At 41.8% G+C, this 27311-nt stretch overlaps 1 protein-coding gene across 1 annotated transcript; it reads left to right on the top strand.

Moving 5' to 3' along the window:
• Positions 1–8131: 8131 nt before the first annotated feature.
• Positions 8132–25489, top strand: LOC107160748 (vomeronasal type-1 receptor 4-like). Its single transcript, XM_015507381.2, has 3 exons — positions 8132–9033; positions 9635–9652; positions 25345–25489. The coding sequence occupies exons 1-3, from the start codon at positions 8147–8149 to the stop codon at positions 25487–25489; spliced, it is 1050 nt and encodes a 349-aa protein (XP_015362867.1). The 5' UTR covers positions 8132–8146.
• The last annotated feature ends 1822 nt before the right edge of the window (positions 25490–27311 follow it).

Raw genomic sequence — 27311 nt, 5'->3', positions numbered from 1 at the left:
ATGTGATGAAGTGTGTTTGGGGGAAAGGAGCTGAAGAGGGGGAGGTAGATCTTGGTGACCAATGGACTGAGACACATACAGGTGTAAATAAAGAAAGTGGAGCCAGGGGGACCTGATAGACATGGGGAGGGAGAAAAGACCTGCACAGGAAAGGTAGGGAGCCTGACAGAGGATGGGACCTCGGGCATGAGTGGGCAAAAGCACCCAGGAGCAAAGGGTAGGGCGTATGGAGTTATGGGTCGTGGGTCAAGGTCATGCATGCAGGATATGGAGGAGCTGAGGATGCCTGATATTTGATCACTGTGGGAGGCTGCCTGCCCATGGGCTAGCTTCCTGTCTCAACCTTGAGTAAAGGGGATGTTTGGTCTGGCATCACCTCACAGACACTGTGTGAAGCAAGTGGCCTCCACCTTCATTCGGCAAAGAAGTTTGTTTTAACCCTGGACTTGGTCATTACCCAATGGGTTTAGACAACCTTCTTTGGAAACCCTATCCCCTGCCTTATTTGGTGAAGAACATTCCAGCAAAGCTATTTTGTGTTTCTCCCCTATGAAATATATTCCTGTGCAGGCTGTCTTTCCAGCACTGTCCAGCATGGAAGCTGATCCTTATGGTCGCAGAGCCGTCCTACCTTCGACCTGAAAACCTCATGTCAGTGTGCGGTATGATTTTTTCCCAATGTTGCTCTTTTGAAACCAGCTCATCTCACCAACATGGGCAGGTGGCAAGAGATCACTGTGGCTTTCCACATCACACCCTGTGCATTCACAGCAAACACCAGAGCCTGTTTAAATGCTGCATGTGGACAATGCTGTCCTTTCTGTGTGTGGCAGGATGAAAGGAATGTAAAGAACACACAAGGCCACATTCTTTATGGAATTCACAGGCTTATGGATAAGCACAAACTTACATATCTGTACAAGGTACTGAGACACAGAATGAAGATGAATGTGTGAGTGATTATGTGACAGAGTGGGATATGACCATTGTGTTGGTGTCTGCATTGTGAGTGTGTGTGAGGTGAAAGCAAGAGTCTGGGAATGATGGTATGTATGTATATGCTCTAGTATGCCTGAGTATGGGTGTGTACACTCTGTGTTGAAACATACACATGAGCTGAAATATACATGTGGTGTTGATACGGGGCATAGCCGAAGATGCAGGGGAGTGGCAGTACTTTGAAATTTTCACAGCCTGGAGCAATTATCAGATAGAAGCTCACTCAATAGTACTTGCATAAAAGTGGAAGATGTAATCATCCCTTCATAGGTGTAGAAATACAAACAATATAAAAAAGCCAGGGAACAACCCCCGTTCTCCCTTAGTTTACAACACTGCAAAACCTGACCCCCATTTACAACACAGTGCAGAAAATATTAGATAAGTATTTAGAAAGTTTATACTTTAAAAAAAGGAAGGAACTAAGAGATAAAATATCAAAAATGAAAGATCATTTCAATAAATAGACAGATTCTGGGAAAAATACCCACAAAAGACTCAATAAATCAAAATAAAAATTTCATAGAAAGCATCACCAATATATGAGATCAAAAAGTAGAAAGATTTTTCTCTTCCCAAATATAATCTATACAATCTAGAAAATAAATTTGACAGTAAAGAAAGGATGCATAAAAATAATGACTAGAATATTCAAGGAATATAACATTAAGAGACCCATCTAAAAGTCATTGGCATAGATGAAGCCCAAGATGCATATGCTATTACCCAACAGGGTGGAGAGGTGACGAGTAGAGGTTCAGTGCATTAGACACAGGAGAATGAAGGAAGGGAGAGGGGATAGGAATAGAAAAGACAGTAGCATGAATCTGACAACTTTCCTATATCCATATATGAATACACTACCAATGAAACTCCACTTCAGTACAATCACAAGAATAGTATCCTAACTAGAACAAATTATACTCCATATATGTATAATATGTAAAATACACTCTACTGTCATGTATATCTAAAAAGAAAAAATTTAAAAAATACTACAAAGTTTGCACAACATCTTCAAAGAAATAGTATGAGGAAAGTTTTCAAATCTTAGGAATGATATGAAAATCCACATGTAAGAGGCATTTTAAAATCCAAATAGATAATATCCAAAATAAGGTCCTCTTTATAACACATCAAATTAAAATTCCTAACATAGAAAACATTGTTAGAATTTTCTAACCACGAAGATAAAAATGGCACATCTCATTTAGTAGCCCAAAACTTAAAAGCCAAAAGGATCTGAAAAAAATATATGAATCCTTGAAAGATAATAGGTGTCATAGTTTCTATGTCAATAGAATTCTATAGTTCAGAATTGGTGATGAACAGAAACTAAAAGAATTTATAGCCACTAAGCAAGCAGTACAAGTTACAAATAATGAAATATTACACACAGAAGAAATGAAATTAGAAATCACTAACAAGACAAAACAGAGCCCATCTAAACTGGAGATTAAATAATACACGTATGAATGAGTAACAAGTCACGAAATACATCAGAAATCAAAATGGCAGGAATAAAAATCATTTTCCTATAATAACATGAAATGCAAGTGATATAAATGATTCAGTCAAAAATGTACTGGCAGTTTGGATTTAAAAATCCTCCAACCATGTGCTGTGTACATAGACTCAAAATAAAACACCCACAGAATGAGGTGAATGCATGAGAAAGGATAGCTCATGAAAATGGAAACTGGAAACAAGCAGGGGTAGGTATTCTCATATCAAACAAAATAAACATCAAGCCAAAATCAATCAGAAGAGTTAAAGAAATTGATATACTGGGGCATAATCCAAAAATAACATATTGTAACTATTTATGCCTCAACAATGGTGCCTTTATGGACATAAAATAAACCCTTCTCAATATTAATAATCTAGTAGACCACAAGACAACAATTTTGGGTGATTTCAACACAGATTCTTCACAACTAAAAACTACTATTAATCAAACAATCATTTAGAAAATATTTCATCAATCAACAACTGAATTCCCTTTCTTCTCAGTGTTCCAAGGAACATACTCTAAAATAGATCACATTTTAGGGAACAAAGCAAATCATAACAATTACTAAAAATAGATATAATTTATGGGATCCTTAGAAAATGGAAAGAGTTCCCATGTTCTTGGGTTGGCAGAATTAATATTATAAAACTGCCCATACAACTAAAACCACTTTGAAGATCTCACACTGAGCTCACCACCCTGCTAATTAATGGCATTCTTCCTCAATGAGAGTGACAGAAAAATTTCTCTACAATAAATGACATGGACATCATCATATGGGAAATCACACAGGAGCCCAATAGATATGATCCGAAGAGAAACTTTCCACGACATATCATAATTAAAACAGAAAATAAAGAAAGAATATTAAAATCCATAAGAAAAAACATTCTAGGTCACAATGGATGTCTTAGCAAATAAAAAAAGATACAATCTCATGCATATTATCAGATCTAATAGAGGGAACCTAGGGATCGACCACAAGAAAAATGAAAAAAAAAAGATACATGAGATTGAACCATACTCCTTTAATAAACAATGGATCGTAGAATAAATGATAGGATAAAATCAAGAAATTCTTAGAAACAAGTGAGAACAGAGATACCATATATCAATCGCTGGGTCAGTATGAAAGGGATTCTAAGAGGAACATTTATAGCATTGAGTAAATACACTTAAAAAACAGAGAGTTCTCAAATATCTGAATATTATTAACAAGATTGGACGTAGAAGAACTCAGGGAATTCTGAAGTCCAGTAAGATGTACAAACACTTTGCCCCATGGTCACACCTTAGTATTTACTGAATCTTCCATGTAAGATCCTATCAGCCTGCAGGGATCAGGGAAAAGCAACCAACTCCTAAACACTCATTCTGAAGTTACTAACAAGGAATTCATAATTAACTTATTAATTAGCAAGTGTGGAGAATGTTTTTCAGCCTTGTCCTGGGCTCCCCAGGCCTGCACTGTCCTTGCCTCTCCAGGTGAAGTGATAATTGCAGCCCTGAGGGGAAGTGAGGTCACAGGAGCACAGACCTTTATCTCAGGGTGCAGCTGCCTCCCTCCCTCCGTGCTGGCTCTCAGGACCTCAAACTGAGCTCAGCACCCTGCACACAAGAAGCATGGTGAGTGTTTTCTGTTTTTGTCTCAGAGTGTAAGGAGGGAGGTTTGGGAAAGTGCTCATTTCTGGAAACAAATTTGGGATAGAAATATATCCAGTGCCTGTTTAGACAAGGGAGTGGAAAAATTATTTTGGTGTGACCTGAGTTAGTAAAGGAGTCGAGTCCCTGACCTGATGTCAATCCAGGGTGGCCTTAAGCAGCATGTAATAAAGTCCTCACTGAGGGCGACTATTGTCAATAATTCCAGATGTTGATACTGAAACATGGCTGTGTAGGTGCTGAAGCATCATCACAATTAAAGCACCCTGCTGTCCACATTACCTTACACGAATCAGAGAGTAAATCATCAGTATTGGCTGGGCGCAGTGGCATATGCCTGTACTCCCAGAAGCTTGGGAGTCTGAGACAGGAGCATCTCGAGTTCGTAGCCAGCCTCAGCAACTTAGCATGGATCTACAACTCAGGAGACCCTGTCACCAATTAGAATACAAAAAAATAAAAATAAATCTGGTGGTTACATGCCCCTGGCTTCAACCCCTAGTACCTCAAACACACAAAATTATCAGTATTATTTTAGCCACAATAAAGATGAGGATAAAATGATGAAAATCACCTCATGCTAAACAGAAACGCAGGTCAGCATCTATTTCTGATTCACTCAATGGAGACAGAATGCGGGTCTCCATTTAGTCACCTCTGGTATGATGATTGTGGTGAGAATTCTTCCCCTAATGAACTAAGAACACAGCAGTTGGGGGAAGTAACTTTATGAGTATTGGACGGTAGTCATCAGGACAAAGCTGTCTTGTGTGGTGTCTTCTGGTTTGTTAATATTCTCGCCTTAATTCCAAACCCAAGGCATGTTTTTCTTTGTGTTTCAATTCATATCAAACACAGGGATCCCTAGTGTGTAGACTCTATTTCAAAGTTTCTTATATTGTATTTCAAAACCTTGTATATTATCAATGGTTTCATAGGTGTTGGTAAGTGAGAAAGTAAGTCTCTATTCTACAATATACTAGTATCTCATTTCCATGGTTTAGGGACAAAGTAAAGTTATTCAATATTTTATGTATACATTCCACTATACTTTCGCTCTTGGAATAACAATCAGTTAATATTTCTTCTTCAAACATAAATATTGAGTGGATCTTGCATTCATTGAATCCAACAGGGCGGTTTCCTGAGGCTTAGCTTTCATTAATGCAAACCATTTTATGAGGATCTGTAAAGCTTCATTTGTAATTCATATTGGCCTACAAATTAAGACTTTAGATCAAATAAAGTTGTTACATCAAAAATATACCAAGAGAAACTAGCAAATTAGAATAAATGGTAAGTTATAAAAAAAAAAAAAAACTGAGCCCTCGTCTAAATTGGATGAGAACACAGCTAATTGTGACATTGTGCTAGTGTACTACAGAGCTTAGGTGACTCTGCACCTGGCCTAGCCACGTTCAAGTTTCTCACATCTCCACTCATTCACTAAGCACCTGTGACTTTAGGCACTCTCATAATCTGTTTGAGATCTCCTTGTTTTGACAATAAAAATAATGTCAGAGTACATACTGAGGACTTATAAAAGTTCAGGACAGGATGATATGTACAGGATTGTGACGGTGGTAACAAATTACAGGCACTATTTAGACATTTGCCTCTGAGAAGCCTCAAAACAAAACCTTAAGTATGCATTTGTCAGTGGGATTTTGGATTTCAACTGATACGGTTAAATGTGCTGGTGTGGCCTGTTCCTGTGCAAGACTCTGCTGCTCAGAATGAAAATAGCAGTTATTAGGAGAAATTGGAAGTGTCCCCTCCAGGGAAATAAAAATAAGAATGTCCCACACATCTCCGGCTGCAATTAGAATCCTGGGCATTTTCCATCTTTGTCACCGTGAACCTTTCAGAAGTGTGCTTAATGTGGTTGATTCTCAAACACCTGAGGACAGCCACTTCTCAGTCATTCTCTCCAAAGGTGTCTCTAAGAATATGGGGGCTTTATGTGGAAGCACAGATCCCAAAATTGTGATAACACATTTTGTTTGTGTCCTACAATTTCCGCAGAGTATGTTCATGGGCCGCATCTTTCTATTCAGTGTCTAATTTCTCAATAATTCCTGAGAACACTTTTATAATTCTGTACTATAAAAGTAGTCTCTTCCTGGATTTTCACAAATATATGATGTGGACTGTGGCATTCTTTTTATTGTCATCTATGTGGGCAGAACAGAAAATGAGACCCCCAATATATTGAGGTATTAAAAGTTCTCTGTCCATGTCTGTAGGCCGGTGATAGTAATTTCTCCTGTATATTTGGTTGTCAAATGCAATAGTAGAAACATCACAAAACTGTATTATTGCAGGTACTCTCAGTGATTCCTGCTTGAGTTCCCATCTAGGCCTCTGACTGAATATTTCACCCTGAGCAGACACCTGCAGCCGTCAAGTACATCCAATTAATGAATGACCTTTCCCCAGCTCACTTTTTTGGTGATTTTACTTTTGGAAGAAGTCAACATACAGGAGTCATAAGTGCAGAGCTCAGTGGAATTTCACAAATGAAACACTTCTCTGTGCAACTAGATCAAGAAACACAATATTGTTCGATTCTCAGAAGACCGTTTGTACCTCTTTAAACCAATAACCCCCAAGGAGAGGTATCCTGGGTTGTTTGTAGGAGTGGAATTGGGAAAGGGAGCTTTTAATCTGTTCTAACATTTCCAAGTTGAAGTTACTTTTACCTGTATCATACTTTAAACAAATGAATTCACACAGCTGAAGTATTTTATGTCTTGCTTTCTTTTCATTCGTTGTGATTTTTGTGACTGTGGTGTCTGCATTCAATGACATTGTGGTATGGGATTCCACTGTGTGAATGTTAGTTGATTGAGTCATTCTGCTGTTAATTGATACACCCGAGAGGCCTTCATGTTGAAGATATTATGACCATTCCTGGGACATAAATTCAGGAATTTGTACTCTATGATATAAATAGAAATTGGACTTGGGGAATACTCAGTCCAGTGGCATGGTGCCATGTTGGTTATATCAGTCTACCTTAGAAACCACCAAACACTTTTGTAAAATATCTGTACCAACTTCAGCATGCATTGCCATTGTATGAGATTCCTCGTTAACTTCCACAATGTCAAAACTTGGTATTCTTGACATTTTTATCCTAGTTTCTGTTCCTGTGTGGTGATACCAGGGAGTGGTCTTAAGAGAGGCACCAAACATATTCCACTTATGTTTATTCATTGAATAGTGTCTTTTCTTTTGTAGGTTTTGCTGGAATATGTTGCCTATTTTATTGTATTGTTTATTCTGTAAAGTCGCTGCCACTGGACTCTTCTCACGGGGTGTGTAGTATGGCAGTGATGAGAATAAGCTTGTAATTAATGTGACCTAATTTATTGTTTTAAATATATATGCTTTAAGGGTTTATGCTCTTCAATAAATATCATTATGCCTATGACCACAGAAATACTTTGAATCATGAGTACCATTTTGTTTAAAATTTATATAAAAAATACTTTGAGAACTTATTCATCCTATGATGTGGATGGGGATTGAATTTGCCTGTTCTTCAATGTGACTAGCAACCATTGGTTTATTCTGTTAATGTTGAATCATGCTTTCTGTCCACTGCTCTCACTTCTCATTGCTTCTCCCAGGTTATCACCTCGTTATTTCTCATGCTGAGTTTTCCATGAAAAATCTGGGAAATCCCCCTCTCCGTATGTGCATCTTGATATCTTTGCAATCTGACAGCTGCACACAGGGAAAGTTACTCTTGCTGTAAAATATACATAATATTCTGTGATGGGTGTCACTGTGTTTTCTAGGCCAGTCTCAAACTCTGACTGGAACAATGGTCCTGCCTCAGCCACCCGAGGAGCAGGAGGCTACAGGTACACACCAATGTTCTGGCTACAAAAAATTTTAATGAGCTCTTTTGCTCAGAGGAATGACTGTTACCATAATGTAAAGGACAATGTGCTGAATGACAGAATGGCCTCTGGGAATGTGGCCATGGGACTCTTGTTCTTATCACAGATCACTGTTGGAATTCTGGGAAATTTCTCTCAGCTTTATTACTATCTAGTCCTTTCCTGCAATGAGTGCACATTAAGGTCCACTGATCTGATCCTTAAGCACCTGAGTGTAGCCAACTGCCTCATCATTCTCTCTAATGGAGTTCCCAGTACAATCACAGCTTTTGGGTTGAAATACTTCTTCAGTGATTTTGGATGCAAACTTATTTTGTACATGCAGCGAGTGGGCAGGAGTGTGTCCATTTTCATCACCTGCCTCTTGAGCGTCTTCCAGAACATCACCATCAGCCCCATGAACTCCTGTTGGAAGGATCTCAAAGGAAGAACTCCCAAGTATATTGGCTTCTCCATTTTCCTATGCTGGATCCTGTACATGGTGGTGAATTCCATTTTTCCTCTCTATGTGCTTGGCAAATGGAGTAGTGAAAACCTGACAGAGAAAAGAGATTTTGGGTACTGTTCTTCTGCAGGTCATGACAAAACCACAGATTCATTATATGCAGCATTCTTTGTATTCCCTGAAGTTGTCTTTTCCTTGCTCATGATCTGGTCCAGTGGCTCCATGGTTCTCCTTCTGTACAGGCACAAACAGAGGGTTCAGCACATTCTCAGCATCAAACTTTCCCCCAGATCCTGCCCTGAGTCCAGAGCCACTCAGAGAATCCTTGTCCTGGTGTGTACATTTGTGATATTCTATACCCTCTCTTCCTTATTAAATGTTTTTGTAACCCTTTATTTTAATCCCAGTTGGTGGCTGGTGAACACTAATGCCCTTATCTCCATGTGTTTTCCCACTCTCAGCCCCTTTCTTCTCATGAACCATAACTCCATTCTATCCAGACTGTGCTCCTAAGGAATACAAAATTACCCAGTATAACCATAAACATATAAATTATAAATTTTTGCACAATGTGCAATTGTTTATTCATTTTTCCCTATCAAAACACTAACAGAGAAACTTATGGAAGAGTTACTTGTATTGATGTTGTCAATCCTCAAGGGAACTGGGGTCCTCAGCCAGCTGAATAGGAGACCTGCATGCAATGGAGACAAATGAAGCTGGTTAACTTCATCCTGTGCAGAGCATCCTCCATGTTGCTGGAGGCCAACCAAATGGATCATTTACTAGTCCTTCAAAGACATTTAACTACAATAATTCCTGAAAACGTTTGCTAGAACCTGATGCGGTATAGAAATGAGTGGTAGATATTGTGGGCCAACAATTCCCATGTTTGCCTCCTAAGATTTTATCTTATAGAAAGATTTTCTTTAGGTGTGAAGCCAGGCCCAGAAACTTGCTGAAATACACATGGAGTTAATAGATATTTTTCAAAAATGTACTGTTTATGTGTTTAGAGAATGGAGGTGAATAAGAGGGAGACCCAGAGAAGAGTAGGTTGAGGAGCTGCCCTGCAGGTTGGGTCTGTTGCCATAGGCAGTGGAGTGCCACAGTCTGGCTGCAGCAAAATAACCAGGGGGTGACGAACAACTTGTGTACATTGATACAGCAGGAGTGGGAGCTGTTTATTGTAGGGCAGGAGGGGTATATATACATTACACACAGCTTATCTTAATTAACATAAACTAGATACAGCAGTCAATCAATAAGGAATCTCCACACTTAATGGCTTGCTGGAGTTACTTCACAAACCACTCCCCCTGGCAAAATGCCAGGCGCCATCTTGACTTGTTTACAGACTCTAACATTTCCCCCTTTTGTTTAATTTAAATAACAACCATAGTGGTTTTTACACAAACACCATAAATAATCTGCTATAAGCAGAAGGGGAGGATACAAAATGCCACAATACCAAGCCAATTGATGGCTCCATGCAAGAAGCCCTTGGAAAAATTATACCAGCAATGACACCGTTAGCAAAGATACCGAGTTACAATTTGTTGTAGATTACAGTTTGTTGTCTCAGCCCAGGTAAAGCAGTGTCTCAATATGTTAACTCATATTCCAGGTAAATTACAGTCCAGGTAAGTTCTGCAGGCAGCTAGCTTAAATCACAGTCCAGGTAAGTTCTGCAGGCAGCTAGCTTGATACAAAGTCTTGTCCAGTTCTCAGCAACACTGGAAATTCTTCCACCATCATCCTCACCGACACTGGGATGAAGGCAGGAATTCCGGCAATGCTGCTAAAGAAAATCCTGTAGTATTCCAGCAGGCACTAAGAAAACAACCTTCTGAACAATTTGGTACATTATCTCAAGGTTTTTTTGCATTTGAAATAAGCCTTAATAGTGCTCATTATTCATCAGCCTCCAGGTGTGGGAGAACCACTGTAGCTTAGTTATTGGCATTGAAAATGACCAAACATCAGGGACACCAGTAGCATCTTCTGCCGGCTGTAGCGTCTCAGGCAGCCCCAGATGGCCCTGGGGAGTGTACCGGACTCAAACTGCTTCCGGGCACAGGGAGCAAGAGCCTGTGAGACTGTGCCTCCAGGTCAGGTTTGGATTTGGGCTCTCACAGTGGCGACCCGCCCCCCAGGCGGGGGTGGGGAAGAGCCGGCTGCCACCGCTTGGAAAGTCCTTGCTGCGCCGTGACTGGCTCGCACACGTGGCAGACGCCACGCTGATTCACGCACCCTCCGGTAATGAAAAGTATTTAGTAATAGCCTTTTGCTGTAACTTTTTTCCTGATAATCCTTCCTCCTCTGAACTCTCTTTTTCTTTCTGACTAGAGTTCCTGGGCTTCCATCAACACATGCCCTAACTATTCTTGGTCCCACTGGGGTGCCTCCTTTTTTTAACAATTTACTTAACACCCCTTCCGTATTTTCGTCACAAAGACAATACAACATTTCAAGACAAAACAAGACACAAACATACTGCATCAATCTTCTCCATTTTCACAAAATGGCCATTTTTCCTCTCGCCCTATCTGCCTAGGGACGAGCAGATTTGCCCCCATCCTATCTAGGGACAGGCAGCTTTTCTTCGTCACTTACCCCCGAGTGTCCCGGGGCTCCTGGTATGGGCCACCATCTGCCGCAGTCCAGCTGCAGCAAAATAACCTGGGGGTGATGAACAACTTGTGTACATTGATACAGCAGGAATGGGAGCCATTTATTGTAGGACAGGAGGGGTATATATACATTACACACAACTTATCTTAATTAACATAAACTAGATACTGCAGTCAACCTATAAGGAATCTCCACACTTAATGGCTCGCTGGCATTATTTCACAAACCACTCCCCCTGGCAAAATGCCAGGCGCCATCTTGACTTGTTTCAGACTCTAACAGTGGAGACTGCCATGCCCTAGTCCTTGTGTATGCAGGGGAAGCAGTTCATGATCCCCCTGCATTGCTGAATCCACATACGCTCTAAACCCTACACACTGCCTTCCTTTACATGTCCATATGCATATGATAATGTTCAGGCTCTGAAGTATGGATAGGAACTTAACAGATAAAGTAGAACAATTACAATGGCAGGTACTAGTGAAAGTGAGGGTAATGTGCTCTGGTCTCTGGGATTCTCCATTTCATCTGAGCTCTATCACAATACCTGAACCTGGGTTGAGACATAGTTTTTTTGTGCTGCCCTAGCCTAGTTTGGAGGCTCCAGCTAAAAGCAATGTGCTTCTCCATCTATAACAGCCCATATGCCCTCACCAGCAGGCACAAGAGAAGCTTCTGTCATTTTAACTTAGCTAATCCACCCCATCTCTTAATTTCCAAGACTGCTGTGAAGGCAACCTCTGTTAAGTTATAGCGCAGTGAAAATCAGCGCTCCAGCAGAGGCTGGGGGGATCAGAATCCGTCCTGCTTAGCCCTAAAAAACACATTCATGGAGAATTTGGATTCTCTAACTTGTCTGGTACCTCACTGATAAACTCATTTCTCACAGTTTTCCTCTATTTTCCTGACTCAGAACTGGATCACCATGTGACAAGTGCAATGCATGGAGCCCTTGTCAACAGCCACCAGCAGGAGCTGTTTAACTGTGTAACATGTACGGAGTGACAGTGTATGACTGTATGCCACATGACACAGAGGGCACAGGGAAAGAGGGATCACAGGTACAAAATGGTGGAACAGAGCCTGAAGTAGGGACTGAAAAAAGAAAAGCATGAGAGGCACAGAAGGTCAACAAGGGCACATGTTGTCGGGGTGAAGTCAATGCCAGGCTTAACTTTGCCAAGGGAGATGGCATGAAGGAAGCCAAGGGTGTGGACATATTGGACTATAGGAGGAGGAGTGTTTCAAGGTTCAGAGAAACCAAGGGAAACATGGCAGTGCACAGTTTAAAGGGCAAATGAAGGTGAAGTTTCCAGGAAACAATGGGATAAAAGCATGTTGTGGAGAATGGAGGACACCGAGGGAGAAGGAGACCTTGGATGTCAATGGGTCAAGGCAGATACACAGTGCAAGAGAAGGAGGTGGGGCCTGGGGAGAAGACAGACATGGGCAGGGAGGAAGAATGTGCATAGGAAGGTGAAGGAAGCAGGAAGATGTGGTGGGGTAAAGTGGTTATATAGGAACTAAGGCACCAGGAGCCAGGGCAGAGACCAGAGGGTGGTGGGTAGTGGCCAGGGGCACAAATACAGTTTGTGGAGGAACTGTGGGTGCCTGGAACTTGACAACTGTGGAGCTGGAAGATTTGGGGCAGAGGACACAGGGATGGGCTTAAATGCTGGATCTGGAGCCTACAAAGTAGAGGAATGAAGACACAGGTGACGCAGTATGCAGGATCAGATGGAGGTGAGGAGGGTTGGACTGTGGTCCCTGGAACCGGGAAAACAAGGGAGGGTAGGGAAAACAGGGCAGAGAGGAGGCTAGAAACGTGGTGGGTGAGAGGAAGGTGCATTTCCCAGTTCTCTGCAGCTCAAGACCCAAGCAGTGGGAGTACTGCTTCTCAGCAAGGTGGGTAACTAAGGAAATCCACTGAGATTCTCTAGTGGAGAGTTAGGTAATCATGGAGACACAGAAATCCAGAAACTGTGAGCACTGCACAAGAAAGGATACCTCAGAGATGCCAGCCTAGCCATGAATGCATGGCAGTGTTAGTGTCACCAGTTCACCATGAGCAAGGGGCGGGAGGGAGGCAGAAGTGCATGTGGATAAATTTGGCCCAGCAGAAGCTGTGGAGCAGGGAGGCTGGCCCAACCTGGCCAGACACAGTGCTCCAGGGGTCTCTGCTGTTGAGCATGGCTGAGAGGAGAGCCTGTGGAAGAGGTTGCATAGCAGCTGACAGGGAGGAGCCTGGGATTTCATGGGAGGTACGCTGTGCTGTCCCAGCTAACACCACTGCTGGGTCCAGAGTGAGCCTGGCTGAATTGGAACCTGCACAGACCAGTGCACCAGGGTGATCTGGGCTGGGACAAGCAATGGAGGAGGGGCTTGTTTTCCCTTTGCTTCTGGGAACTCATGCAACCAGCCAGGGAGAGGCCAGAAACTGGTCAGGAGGCACATGTGACATCACATCTGGTCCAGGGAAGTGCAAATTCATAGCTGTGGACTATGAGACCTGTAGGGGATGATCTGCCCCATCCATCCTGTGAGAGGAATTTGGGGAGCTGATGCTCAGAGGAGTGGATCTGCCTAGCAATAAGAGGCATGTGTCTAATCCTTCTGGAGTAAGTGCCACCCAACAAAGCCCCAAAGCATGGTCACAACTAAATTCCAGCTGCTGGACATTCCCAGATAGATCTCTGCATCAGCTCTAGCTCTGGGAGTGCACTGACCGAGTCCATCCAGACAAAACTCCATCTGAGGGTGCTCGCCAGTGGTCCCCACCATTTACTGGGACAAGATGGCACAGGGAAAGGCAAAGCTATGGCAAGCAGCTCTATTTCCCAGCCACAAGCCAGCAGTTCAGTGAGGCACAATGAGGTCACCTTAACAACCTCCCATCTGTGGGAAGCCATTCTCACACATGACTGGTCTACCTCCATAACTGGGTGTGATGTGCTCAGGCCAGCTGTGTCAGAGTTTTATCCCCACTTTTTCCAGGTGCGAGGGCCTGTCTGTGTGGGGTGTGACTGACCATTGACCTGGAAACCAAAAACTGACCCTGACCTTGGAATGCTGTCCCCCTTGAACTTCATTGGATGGAATTTTCCCCTGAATTTTTTGTTTCCCAATAAAAGCCCACTCTCTGGCATGCTCCTTCCTCTTTCTTGCTGGTCTCTTGTGTAAACCTTGCTACCACCAGGTGGCTCGAGGCAGGAGCCAGGAAGGGCCGTCTCTGAGCTGGGCAAGAAAAAGGTAAATTGAGTTTCTGTGTCTTTATTTTGATCTCACCAGTTAACTTCTATGTTTGGAACCTCTAGTATGAAGCTAGCATGCTGTTCGCATGGCAGACCCATCTTTGGTCGAAGGGAGGCACAGCCCAGGGAAAACTGGAAAGGACACAAGAGCATCCTCCGGGAGCTTCATCCCTGTGAACCATCTTGACCTCTGAGTGGAGAAAGCTCTTCACTCTCCAGTAAGAATTTCTTCCCATTCTTTCTCCTCCCCTGCCCCCTCCCCAGTCTGTCTGTGCTCTTGTTGCACTGATTGCATCAAGGACATACATTACATATGTAAATATGTTATATGAACATAATACATTCATATAAATTCTATGAGTCCATGTGAACATACATTCATGTATTTTTCTTTCATTGTTGTAATTTTTCCACTCATTTGTTAGGTAGCCTTGTTTGACTTTGGAGGGTGGAGTCTTCCATGATTTTTTTTCCCATGTTGTGGTTACTAGAACCCTAGATGAAGTAGCTGGTGCTGCTGTTGAACACTAGTGTTACCGTCTAGGGGTGCTGGGTTCATTGTCTCCATTCAGGAAGGAATTGAAACACAGGACACAGAGATAGCAAGCAATAAGCAGGTTTGTTGCAAAAGTGACAGGGAAACTGTGAAGAGAAGGGGCCCCAGAGCCAGGAGTCCAGTAGGGAGTTTTGGCCTCTTATTTTTATGGTCTCTGGAAATTCCCCACCCCCCCACATTAGGACCCCCAGCTCTAATCCTTGAGCCTGCCCCACAAAAGTCCTGAACCCAAGCCTGATTTGCCTCTGTCCATCTATGGAGAGATGTGCCTTTATTTGTCAGCTCTGACAAACAAATCTTCATGTGTATCTCAGCCTCATGTCCATCTTTCCATCTCCTGGTCTCTCACTTTCCTTTCAGTAATAACTCCATAGGATGGAGTCACCATTTCCTTAAGCATATCCTGACCTCTTGGTGCCCTTTCCAGGTTGGACATAGGCACAGGATCTCACTGTGGCCTGGGTCCTGCCAGTGACATACAAAAGGCAGGTTTCCAGACAAACATGCTGACTTTGCTGTAAGGGAGCCTTCAGCACAAAGATGTGGGCTCAAGTGCAGAATCAGCCTTGGACGAGTGAGGTCAGGCCTCTGTCTCTAGCTACTGGGCAGTGGTCTCCAGGCCTTTGATATTCCATGCTTGAGAAGTGGTCATGTCTGCTTGGGGCTTCGTCACCAAATGTATGAAGGGCACTGGGTTGTAGCCATGTGGTAAATGCCCAGGCTCAGAACTCATCATGGGGACAGCATGGGAGGGGGTTCAGGAGGAGCTGTAGGCACCGAGGCCCAGGTGAGCTGCCCTGGAGGACAGTATCCAGGACTGTTGTCTCCTGTGGTGGGGAAGCAGAGCATCTGTGACCCGCAGGAAGGATAACAGGAGGCTCCCCACTGGACACCTCTCCTGGACTCTGCCCATCAGCATCTGCCCTGGCTGACTGTACCCATGTACCTTCCCTGTAGTGAACCATAACCAGGGGCCTAACATGTTTCTATGAGTTTCATGAGCACCTCTAGTTAGTCACTAAAACTAAGGGTGATTTTGTTAATATCCAGACTTGCAAATGGGTCAGGAGTGATGGTGATACTGTGTGGCCTGTGACCCTCAAACCTCTCAGGTGGCATTGGGTAGAGGTCCCTGTAGGGACCAAGGACTGAGTTTTGACCATTATGTTTTCTGTTTCTTCAGCAGTTAACTTGGCCAATGAGAGTGCCTTATTTCTCTGGAGACACATTTGTAGGTTTTCCAGGAAGCATCCAGTGCTGTTGGATTGAAAGGGCAGTGTTTGCCAAGGAGGCCAGGGGCAGATGGCAGTCAGTGTAGGTGATGAATGATTCCCTTAAATCAGGAACTTGGGGCTGGTACAATAGGAAAGAATAGAATGCTAGACCTTCAGGTCACTTCCTCCTCCTCCAAACTGTTGCCAAGGTTACCTGCCCCCAGGGAACCCTGTCTCCCACCAAAGAGTTGTCATGAATGGCCCCTGGGCTGCTCCCCTGGTGGCCTCCTTTCAGGTCTCAGATCACTTCACCTTTTGGTCCTTCCAGCTGTGGGTCTTGTAGGAAGGTAAGAGGAAAAGTGGGCAAAAGACAAAGGAAATCTAAAACTTGTAAAAGGGCAGATCACCCACTTCCTTGGTCCTGACTTACAACTTGGACCACTCCTCTGCCTCTGTGGAGTCCTTGTCCCTCTCTGTTCTCTGTCCTGTAAGTAAAACTTTCTGCACTTGCCTCAGCATTTCTTGGTGTTTAATCTTCAGCACAGGGGAAATTGATTGGTTCTCAACACCTGTATCTAACAATGAACAAGGTTTCTGTTGATCTTTTTTCTTTAATTAATTAATTAATTAAACTGCCAACAATATAACTAGGAGAACAAGTGGGTAGTACAACTAGGACATTTAGAAAAAGAGTGGGGAATAGATGGTGTTTGTGGAATATAAACAAACAACAGGCCAATAAACTCATACACTGCTGGTGGGATTGCAAGTTTGTGCACCCACTATGTACAGCAGTATGGATATTTGTCACACAAAAAAACAAACAAAAAACAACTTGAAAAGGATCCACCGTTTGACTCAATTATCCCACTCCTAGGTATATAGCCAAAGGATTTATAATCAGTATACTAAGTGACATGACCACATCAATGTTTATAACAGCATATTTCACAATAGATAAGATACAGAGCCAAACTAGGGTCCCTTCCACAGAAGAATGGATGAAGAAAATATGGTCTACATACACAACAGAGTATTTTTCACCCATAAAGAAGAATGACTTTATGACATTTGCCAGTAAATAAATGGATGAATCTAGAGAATAGAATAATACACTAATGCCAAAGTGAAATACACAAATCCCAAAATCAAGTTCAAATATTTTCTCTGATATGTGGAAGCTAAGCCTCAATAAGGGGCCAGCCAAGCAGACCAGAGGAGGAAGCCCGGCGCCAGCCAAGCCAGACTGGAGGGGGAAGCCCAGCACCAGCCAAGCCAGACCAGAGGAGGAAGCCTGGCCTGGCCTCATGTGCTAGTCCAGAGGAAGCCCATCAACCCTTAAAACCAACCAAAGCGGGTGTGGCTACCATCACGGTTCTGCGGCTGATCCAGGTACCCGGTTTCCAACTCCCCTACCCTTAGCTGCGATAACTCAAAATATTTCCCACAAGCTTTTGGGGGTTGTAGCTATCAATGCAAAACAACAACTGTACAGGCACCTGGTTTCTACCTCAGAGACTAGAGTAGGGAAGATACAGGTGGAAGCTCATTTCCTTTCACACTGGCTATACCCACCACCCTGAATACAGAGGCTCAAGATAGGAATAGACAATGCCACCTACTGGAAGAAAGGAAAACAGTGTTCTGAGAGACTTTTTTTTTCTTTTCTTTCTCTCTTTTCTTCTCTCTCTTCCACAACTTCAACATATGTGAAACCAAGAACTGTGCATGAACAACCGAATTACCAACGTAATATAATATAGAGGAATTGCATATACCCCACCTTCCCCCCATTTTTTCTTTATTTCTATCTTACTTTCCTTTTCCTTCTCTCTTATTTCTCTTTTCTTTTCTTCATTTGTATTCCCCTTATCCCACTTTCAATCTCCTAACTTTTGCTATCTATACATAGGGTAACTATCTGAATCCAGATAGGAGGTTGAGTCTATACATTCTTCCATAAATTACCAGTCTATTGGTTAGAGTTCTCCAAAGGTGCTAAGTTAGTTTAACCTCATACCCTCACTCCTTTCCCTCTAAGTATAACATCCTTCATCTGAAATTAAGTTTTCTATATGCCACCAGATATGGTATGCCTTTTATGAAACTAATGACTATATTCTTAAGTAATAACTAAAACCAATACCTATAGACTTAGAATCTAACTATAAATGTATTAATAATGAACACTTGTGCTTAGATGATGTACTGTTGATATTGGGAACTGTTAACATTATCTTTCTCCACAAAAGAGGGATTTTGGAGCTATACAAGAACAATACAAATATATAAGGGGAACAACATTAACACAACAGTTTCACAAAGCTAGAAAGAATCATGATCAGTATGAAAAGACAAGGAAAGAAAGGACCACAAACAATACATGTCAATTCAACATTAGATGAAGTAATATCTGCAGCTGATGGAATGTCAGACAAAGAGTTCAGGATATACATGCTTCAGATGATCTGGAGTCTCAAGGAAGTCATTATACAGCAAATTCAGACAATGAAAGGTCACTTTGACAATGAATTACATAAACAAATCCAAGAAGCAAAAGATCAACTCTATAGGGAGATAGAGGATATAATAAAACAAACAAACAGAAATCCTGGCAATTCAGGAAACAATAAACCAAATTAAAAACTCAAATGAGAGTATTACCAGCAGAGTAGAACACCTAGAAGATAGAACTTCAGACAACGAAGACAAAGTTTTTAAGCTTGAAAAGAACATAGACAGCTCAGCGAGAATGTTAAGAAATCATGAGCAGAACATCCAAGAATTATGGGATAACATAAAGAAACCAAAAATAAGAGTTATTGGGATACAAGAGGGTATAGAGGTCCAAACCAAGGGAATGAGCAATCTATTCAATGAAATAATACTAGAAAACTTCCCAGACTTAAAGAATTAAAAAGAAATCCAAATACTAGAAGCCTACAGGACACCAAATGTACAAAATCATAAGAGATCCACACCAAGACACATAATAATGAAGATGCCCAACATTCAGAATAAGGAGAGAATCTTAAAAGCCACAAGAGAGAGGAAGCAGATTACATTTAGGGGTAAACCAATCAGGATAACCGCTGATCTTTCAACACAGACTCTGAAAGCTAGAAGATCCTGGAACAACATATTTCAAACACTGAAATAAAAAGGGTTCCAACCAAGAATCATGTATCCAGCGAAATTAAGCTTCAAGATTGAAGATGAAATAAAAATCTTCCATGATCAACAAAAGTTAAAAGAATTTGCAGCTAGAAAACCAGCTCTTCAAAACATCCTTGGCAAAACATTACAGGAAGAGGAAATGAAAAATATCAATGAAAATCCACAGCAGGAGGTAGTACAGTAAAGAAAAAACTAATCATAGAGGAAAAAAAATCATGTTAAGTAACATACATAATCAAATATGGCTGAACTACAAACCATATCTCAATAGTAACCCTGAATATTAATGGCTTAAATGCACCAATCAAAAGACATAGGCTAGTAGAATGGATCAAAAAAAAAAAGATCCAACAATATGCTGCCTACAGGAGACTCATCTGATTGGAAAAGACATACAAAGACTGAAGGTGAAAGGATTGCAAAAATCATATCACTAATATGGTCCCCAGAAGCAAACAGGGGTGTCCATACTTGTATCAAATAAAATAGACTTCAAGCAAAAGTTAGTCAAAAGGGATAAACAAGGACACTACATACTGCTCAAGGGAACCATACACCAACAAGACTTGACGATCTTTAATATATATGCCCCAAACATTGGTGCAGCTATGTTCATCAAACAAACTCTTTTCAAGTTCAAGAGTCAAATAGACCACAACACAATACACATGGGAGATTTTAACACACCTCTCTCACCACTTGACAGATCTTCCAAACAAAAGATGAATAAAGAAACGATAGAGCTCAATAATACAATTAATAACTTAGACTTAATTGATATATACAGAATATACCACCCAACATCAAGCGGATACACTTTCTTCTCAGCAGCACACGGATTCTTTTAAAAAATAGACCATATATTATGTCACAGGGCAAATCTTAGCAATTACAAAGGAGTAGAGATACTACCATGTATTTTATATGATCATAATGGAATGAAATTGGAAATCAATAATAAAATGAGAAAGGATAAATCCTACACCACATGGAGATTAAACAATATGCTAATGAATGAACAAAGGGTTACAGAAGACATCAAAGAGGAAATTAAAAAATTCTTAGAGGTAAATGAAAACTCAGACACAACATATTGAAATCTCTGGGACACTATGAAAGCAGTACTAAGAGGAAGATTCATTTCATGGAGTTCATTCCTTAAAAGAAGGAAAAGCCAACAAATAAATGACCTCACACTACACCTCAAAGCCTTAGAAAAAGAAGAACAAATCAGCAGCAAATGCAGTAGAAGGCAAGAAATAATTAAAATTAGAGCTGAAATCAATGAAATAGAAACAAAAGAAACAATCGAAAAAATTGACAAAACTAAAAGTTTGTTCTTTGAAAAAATAAATAAGATTGATAGACCACTAGCCACGCTAACAAAGAGAAGAAGAGAGAGAACCTAAATTACTAGCTTACTGGATGAAAAAGGCAACATCACAACAGACACTGCAGAAATACAGAAGATAATTAGAAATTATTTTGAAACCCTATACTCTAATAAAATAGAAGATAGTGAAGGCATCGATAAATTCCTTAAGACATATGAACTACCCAGATTGAGTCAGGATGATATAAACAACCTAAACAGACCAATATCAAGTGAGGAAATAGAAGAAGCCATCAAAAGACTACCAACCAAGAAAAGCCCAGGACCGGATGGATATACAGCAGAATTTTACAAGAGCTTTAAAGAAGAACTGATACCAATACTCTACAATCTATTTCAGGAGACAGAAAAAGAGGGAGAACTTCCAAATTCATTCTATGAGGCCAGTATCACCCTGATTCCCAAACCAGATAAAGACACCTCAAAGAAAGAAAACTACAGACCAATATCCCTGAAGAATTTAGATGCAAAAATCATCAATAAAATTCTGGCAAAAAAGATACAAAAATATATCAAAAAGATCGTGCACCATGATCAAGTAGGATTCATCCCTGGGATGCAAGGCTGGTTCAATATACGGAAATCAATAAACGTTATTCACCACATCAATAGACTTAAAGATAAGAACCATATGATCATCTTGATAGATGCAGAAAAAGCATTCCACAAAGTACAGCATCCTTTATGTTCAAAACTCTGGAAAAACTAGGGATAAAGGAACTTACCTCAACATTCTAAAAGCTATATATGCTAAGCCTCAGGCTAGCATCATTCTAAATGGAGAAAAACTGAAGGTATTCCCTCTAAAATCTGGAACAAGACAGGGATGCCCTCTCTCACCACTTCTATTCAATATAGTTCTCGAAATACTGGCCAGAACAATTAGACAGACAAAAGAAATTAAAGGCATTGAGATAGGAAAAGAAGAACTTAAATTATCACTATTTGCGGGTGATATGATCCTATACCTAGATGATCCAAAAGGGTCTACAAAGAAACTACTAGAGCTAATAAATGAATTCAGCAAAGTGTCAGGATATACAATCAACATGCATAAATCAAAGGCATTCCTGTATATCAGCTACAAATCTTCTGAAATGGAAATGAAGAAAACAACCCCATTCACAATATCCTCAAAAAAAAAAAATACTTGGGAATAAACCTAACAAAAGAGGTGAAAGATTTATACAATGAAAATTACAGAACCCTAAAGAGAGAAATAGAAGAAGATCTTAGAAAATGGAAAAATATACCCTGTTCATGGATAGGCAGAACTAACATCATCAAAATGGCAATATTACCAAAAGTTCTCTATAGGTTCACTGCAATGCCAATCAAAATCCCAATGGCATTTCTTGTAGAAATAGATAAAGCAATCATGAAATTCATATGGAAAAATAAAAGACCCAGAATAGCAAAAGCAATTCTAAGCAGGAAGTGTGAATCAGGAGGTATAGCGATTCCAGATTTCAAACTGTACTACACAGCAATAGTAACAAAAATAGCATGGTACTGGTACCAAAACAGGCGGGTGGACCAATGGTACAGAATAGAGGACACAGAAACCAATCCACAAAATTACAACTATCTTATATTCGATAAAGAGGCTAAAAGCATGCAATGGAGGAAGGATTGCATCTTCAACAAATGGTGCTGGGAAAACTGAAAATCCATATGCAACAAAATGAAACTGAATCCCTTTCTCTCACCATGCACAAAAGTTAACTCAAAATGGATCAAGGACCTTGATATCAAATCAGAGACTCTGCATCTGATAGAAGAAAAAGTTGGCTCCCATGTACATATTGAGGGGTCAGGCTCCAAATTCCTTAATAGGACACCCATAGCACAAGAGTTAAAAACAAGAATCAACAAATGGAACTTACTCAAACTAAAAAGTTTTTTTCTCAGCAAGAGAAACAATAAGAGAGGTAAATAGGAAGCCTACATCCTGGGAACAAATCTTTACTCCTCACACTTCAGATAGAGCCCTAATATCCAGAGTATACAAAGAACTCAAGAAATTAAGCAATAAGAAAACAAATAACCCAATCAACAAATGGGTCAAGGACCTGAACAGACACTTCTCAGAGGAGGACATACAATCAATCAACAAGTATTTGAAAAAATGCTCACCATCTCTAGCAGTCAGAGAAATGCAAATCAAAACCACCCTATGATACCATCTCACTCCAGTAAGATTGGCAGCCATTATGAAGTCTAACAACAAAAAGTGCTGGCGAGGATGTGGGGAAAAGGGTACACTTGTACATTGCTGGTGGGACTGCAAATTGGTGCGGCCAATTTTGAAAGCAGTATGGAGATTCCTGGGAAAGCTGGGAATGGAACCACCATTTGACCCAGCTATTGCCCTTCTCGGACTATTCCCTGAAGACCTTAAAAGAGCGTACTTTAGGGATACTGCTACATCGATGTTCATAGCAGCACAATTCACAATATCTAGACTGTGGAACCAACTTAGATGTCCTTCAATAGATGAATGGATTAAAAAATGTGGCATTTATACACAATGGAGTATTACTCAGCACTACAAAATGACAAAATCATGGAATTTGCAGGGAAATGGATGGCATTAGAGCAGATATACTAAGTGAAGCTAGCCAATCCCTAAAAAACAAATGCCAAATATCTTCTTTGATATAAGGAGTGCAATTGAAAACAGAGCAGGGAGGAAGAGCATGAGAAAAAGATTAACATTAAACAGGGACGAGAGGTGGGAGGGAAAGGGAGAGAGAAGGGAAATTGCATGGAAATGGAAGGAGACACTCATTGTTATACAAAATCACATATAAGAGGATGTGAGGGCAAAGGGAAAAAAAACAAGGGAGAGAAATGAAGTACAGTAGATGGGGTAGAGAGAGAAGATGGGAGGGGAGGGGAGGGGGATAGTAGAGGATAGGAAAGGCAGCAGAATACAACAGTCACTAGTATGGCAATATGTAAAAACGTGGATGTGTAACCGATATGATTCTGCAATCTGTATACGGGGTAAAAATGGGAGTTCATAACCCACTTGAATCAAATGTATGAAATATGATATGTCAAGAGGTTTGTACTGTTTTGAACAACCAATAAAAAAGAAAAAAAAGCCTCAATAAGGGCTGGGGGGCAGATAAAAGAATAGAAATTTTCAGGGAATTAAGGGGAGGGATGAGTATGGGAAAATGAAGGGCATGGAATAAATCTGACATGACTTTCCTGTGTACATATAGGAATATGTCACAATGAAGCTCACCATCCTGTACCTTATTGAAAAGTTACTTTAAAAAATAACTATGGGAAAATGGCAGAAAGATCAGTAGAGGAAAGAGTAGGAGTTAGGAGAGCTAAGGGGAAGGGCAGGTACTGGGAACATAATTAAAATAAGATATATTCCATGGTTTTGTAATGATGTCAAAATAAATTTTACTGTCATGAATCCCCCCCCCCCAAAAAAAAACAATGAAATATCCATCCAAAGAAATTTATAAAAATAGATAATTATAAAATATATACGGCAAATGGACATGCCACACAGGGAGTCTCTACCCAATTTCAGCAAAAGCCAGAGAGCAGCTTCTTTCTGAGCATTTGAACCCAACAGTCGAATCCCCACCTGCTGCAGTCTGGCTGGGCACAAAATAACCGAGCTGCCAGGAGGCACATGTAGGTTCAAAACAGGAAATCCTTTTCTGCCCGAACTACTCCTGTGAACGCCACCCACAGGGCCTTCCAGGAACCACCAACCAGAAATCCCTCCTCTTGAACTTCCCCAACCAAAGCAAGAACTCCAAAGTAGTGGGAGCCCAAGGCAGACAGCAGGGGTCTAATATACAATTGAATACACAGCTTAACATAACCATCATCATCTCAATGGCTCACTGGCCGTCACCTAAATGCCATGCATCGTTCCAACTCTGCTGTGGCTATCAGCACCCACCCACAACCCTGTCACCCTCATTATGAGAAAGGGAAAAGGGTTCATTTGGGAATCCTCAGCATCTAACCTGTGCACCTGCAGACCAGTGGAGCCTGCACTTTAAAGATAGCTGAACAGAGAGGTGCTTGGCTCAGTGACCAGTATTCCCCAGAGGGCCATCATCCAGGGACACTGACTGGGCTCATAGTTAACTTGTAAGGTTTTGTCTCCACACTCGCTGCTTCTTCTGGACATCAGACCCCAGAGCTGCCTGTTAGTGAGGCTTGGACTCCACAGGCAGCCTGCTCTGGTGCCCTGGGTTTGGAGGATGGGGGATTAGAGATTCCTCAGTCCATCCTGATCCTCTGAGGAAGACAAATCTCTTGAAAACACTTGGAATCAGGGACCCTAGACAGAAAAATACAATGATGGGGACTGTCCCACATAGACTGAGAATCTGAAGACAAATTAGGGGAAGAGATACTGCACAAAGAAGGAATCGGATTTTCTGTCTTGTAAAGCTGAGCAAAGGGTGTCAGGGACATTCAGTCCTAGACCTGCAGGAGGAGAGATGCTCAGGCTCAGCAGAGGCATAAAGGAGAGTGGGGGGGACTCAAGGCCCAGCTTCCTGAGGGATGGGGCTTTTCTGATGCCCCTCTCTTCCTAACAGCTGGTCCAGCTCTCCTGTATCTCCTCAACAAGTTGCAAAATATCACGCCAAGCCCTGGCTCCTGACCACGTCATCACTCAGAGGCTGGTTCTCACAGGCCATGGGGACCGGAGGCTGCCTGCCAGGGCGGCACCTGGCCACGTAATCCTCACAGTAACATTTGATCATCTGTCTGGTGTCTAGTGTGGCCAGACCTTGAGTCCACCATGTTCCTGGGAATTTTTAATCAGCTTATTGATGAGAGAGGCAAGACAGACACTCTTCACCAAGGGGTAATTGATCACAGATGGAGCACAGCCCAGGGGTCCTGATCGTCCTTTCCAGGGGTCACTGAGGCAGGCTGTTGGGAGTCCACCCACTCCAGGATCTCCTTGTAGTCCATCCTCTCTCACAGGTCTGAAGGTTGAAGTTAACCCTGAGCATTGCACATGCCTATGCTAGATGTTCTGCTTTTACTCTGACAGCTGCTGCTTACTCTGGGCTGCTGACTTCTGCACTTGGGCCACACATGTTCACTGCTGCTGTACCACAGAGCACTGGTGCTGCATGAGGTCATGGTTTGGCAGCTCATCTTTGGGAATCTTCAGGCTGCACTGGCTCCTTCAAGACTTCTGAATTATGTTGAATAAAATCTCTTTGAAAATATGTGTGGAAAGGGGTTACATCATAACCCAGGTATCATCACTGGAACCCAGGTCCTTCCAAGTGCTGGGGACAGGTTTTCTGTTCATAAGGCTTGACCCCCTCATGCCCCCAATCAGTGCCCCTCTGCAGATGCTCCAAGTGACCCATCCTGTTGGCTACTCTCCAACTGAGTCTTCCTTCCTAGTGACAAGCTCCATGGCCAAGGGATGGTTGTGATGACACCATCAGATGTCACAATCATGAGCATTTGCTCTGGGTGTGGTCAGTAATCTTTATACCCCTGCCTGCCTGGAGCTGGGGCCTCAGGATCACAGAATAGGCCCTGTTCCAGGTCCCAGGCTCCCCCCAAAAGGGAAGAGATGGAGAAGGAGAGGAAAGAAGACAGAATTAGCAATATTTAGCCTTAAAAACTGAGAGAAGCCTGGAGTCCAATGAGACATACAATTCTCTGTCGCTCATAGGTCACACCTCATTATTTCCTGAACTTTCCATATGAGACCCTCTCAGCCCCACAAGGATCATGCAAAAGACTCATCAGTTATTAAGAAGTTACTAACAAGGAACTCATAATTGCCTTATTAATTAGCAAGTGTGGAGAAAGTTTTTCAGCCTTGTCCTGGGCTCCCCAGGCCTGCACTGTCATTGCCTCTCCAGGTGAGGTGATAATTGCAGCCCAGAGGGGAAGTGAGGTCACAGGAGCACAGACCTTTATCTCAGGGCCCAGCTGCCTCCCTCCCTCCATGCTCGCTGTCATGGCCTCACACTGAGTCCAGCACCTTGCACACAAGAAGCAAGGTGAGTGTTTTCTGTTTCTGTCACAGAGGCAGTGTGTGTAAAGGGATAACTTTGAGAAAGTGCTCAGTTCTGGAAAGGATTTGGGGTTGAAACAGATTTATTGCCAATAGAGACCAGGGAGAGGAACATTTGTTTGTTGTGTGCTGTGTTAGTAAAGGAGTCATGTGGCTGAACTGTTGCCAATTGCTCTTGGCTCCCAATGTTATTTAATAAAAGAATACACTGAGGATATTTCTAGGTGAATAATACCATTCATAGTGAACTCTGATTTGGAAGGGGCTTAAGGACAACTACTTTGCTCTTCACATTACTTTAGACAGAACTTAGGATACATTTTGAACTGCTATGATGGCTGTGTGTGTAATGCTTCATGCCTATAGTAAAGATGGGACTGAAACCATTAGGGTCACCTCACTTGGGGCTGTTCTGGAATAAAAGATGTTCTTTTCCAACTCTACATTCCAATCACCTATGGGAGACAGGAATCGCATCTCCTCTGAATGCCTGTGCTGTGATGGCTGAGGTGA

The sequence above is a fragment of the Marmota marmota genome, unplaced genomic scaffold (assembly GCF_001458135.2).
Source record: "Marmota marmota marmota unplaced genomic scaffold, marMar, whole genome shotgun sequence".
NCBI classification, from domain to species: Eukaryota; Metazoa; Chordata; class Mammalia; order Rodentia; family Sciuridae; genus Marmota; species Marmota marmota.
Note: the sequence above shows the minus strand (reverse complement) of the source record. Positions and strands in the feature narration are given on the sequence as shown.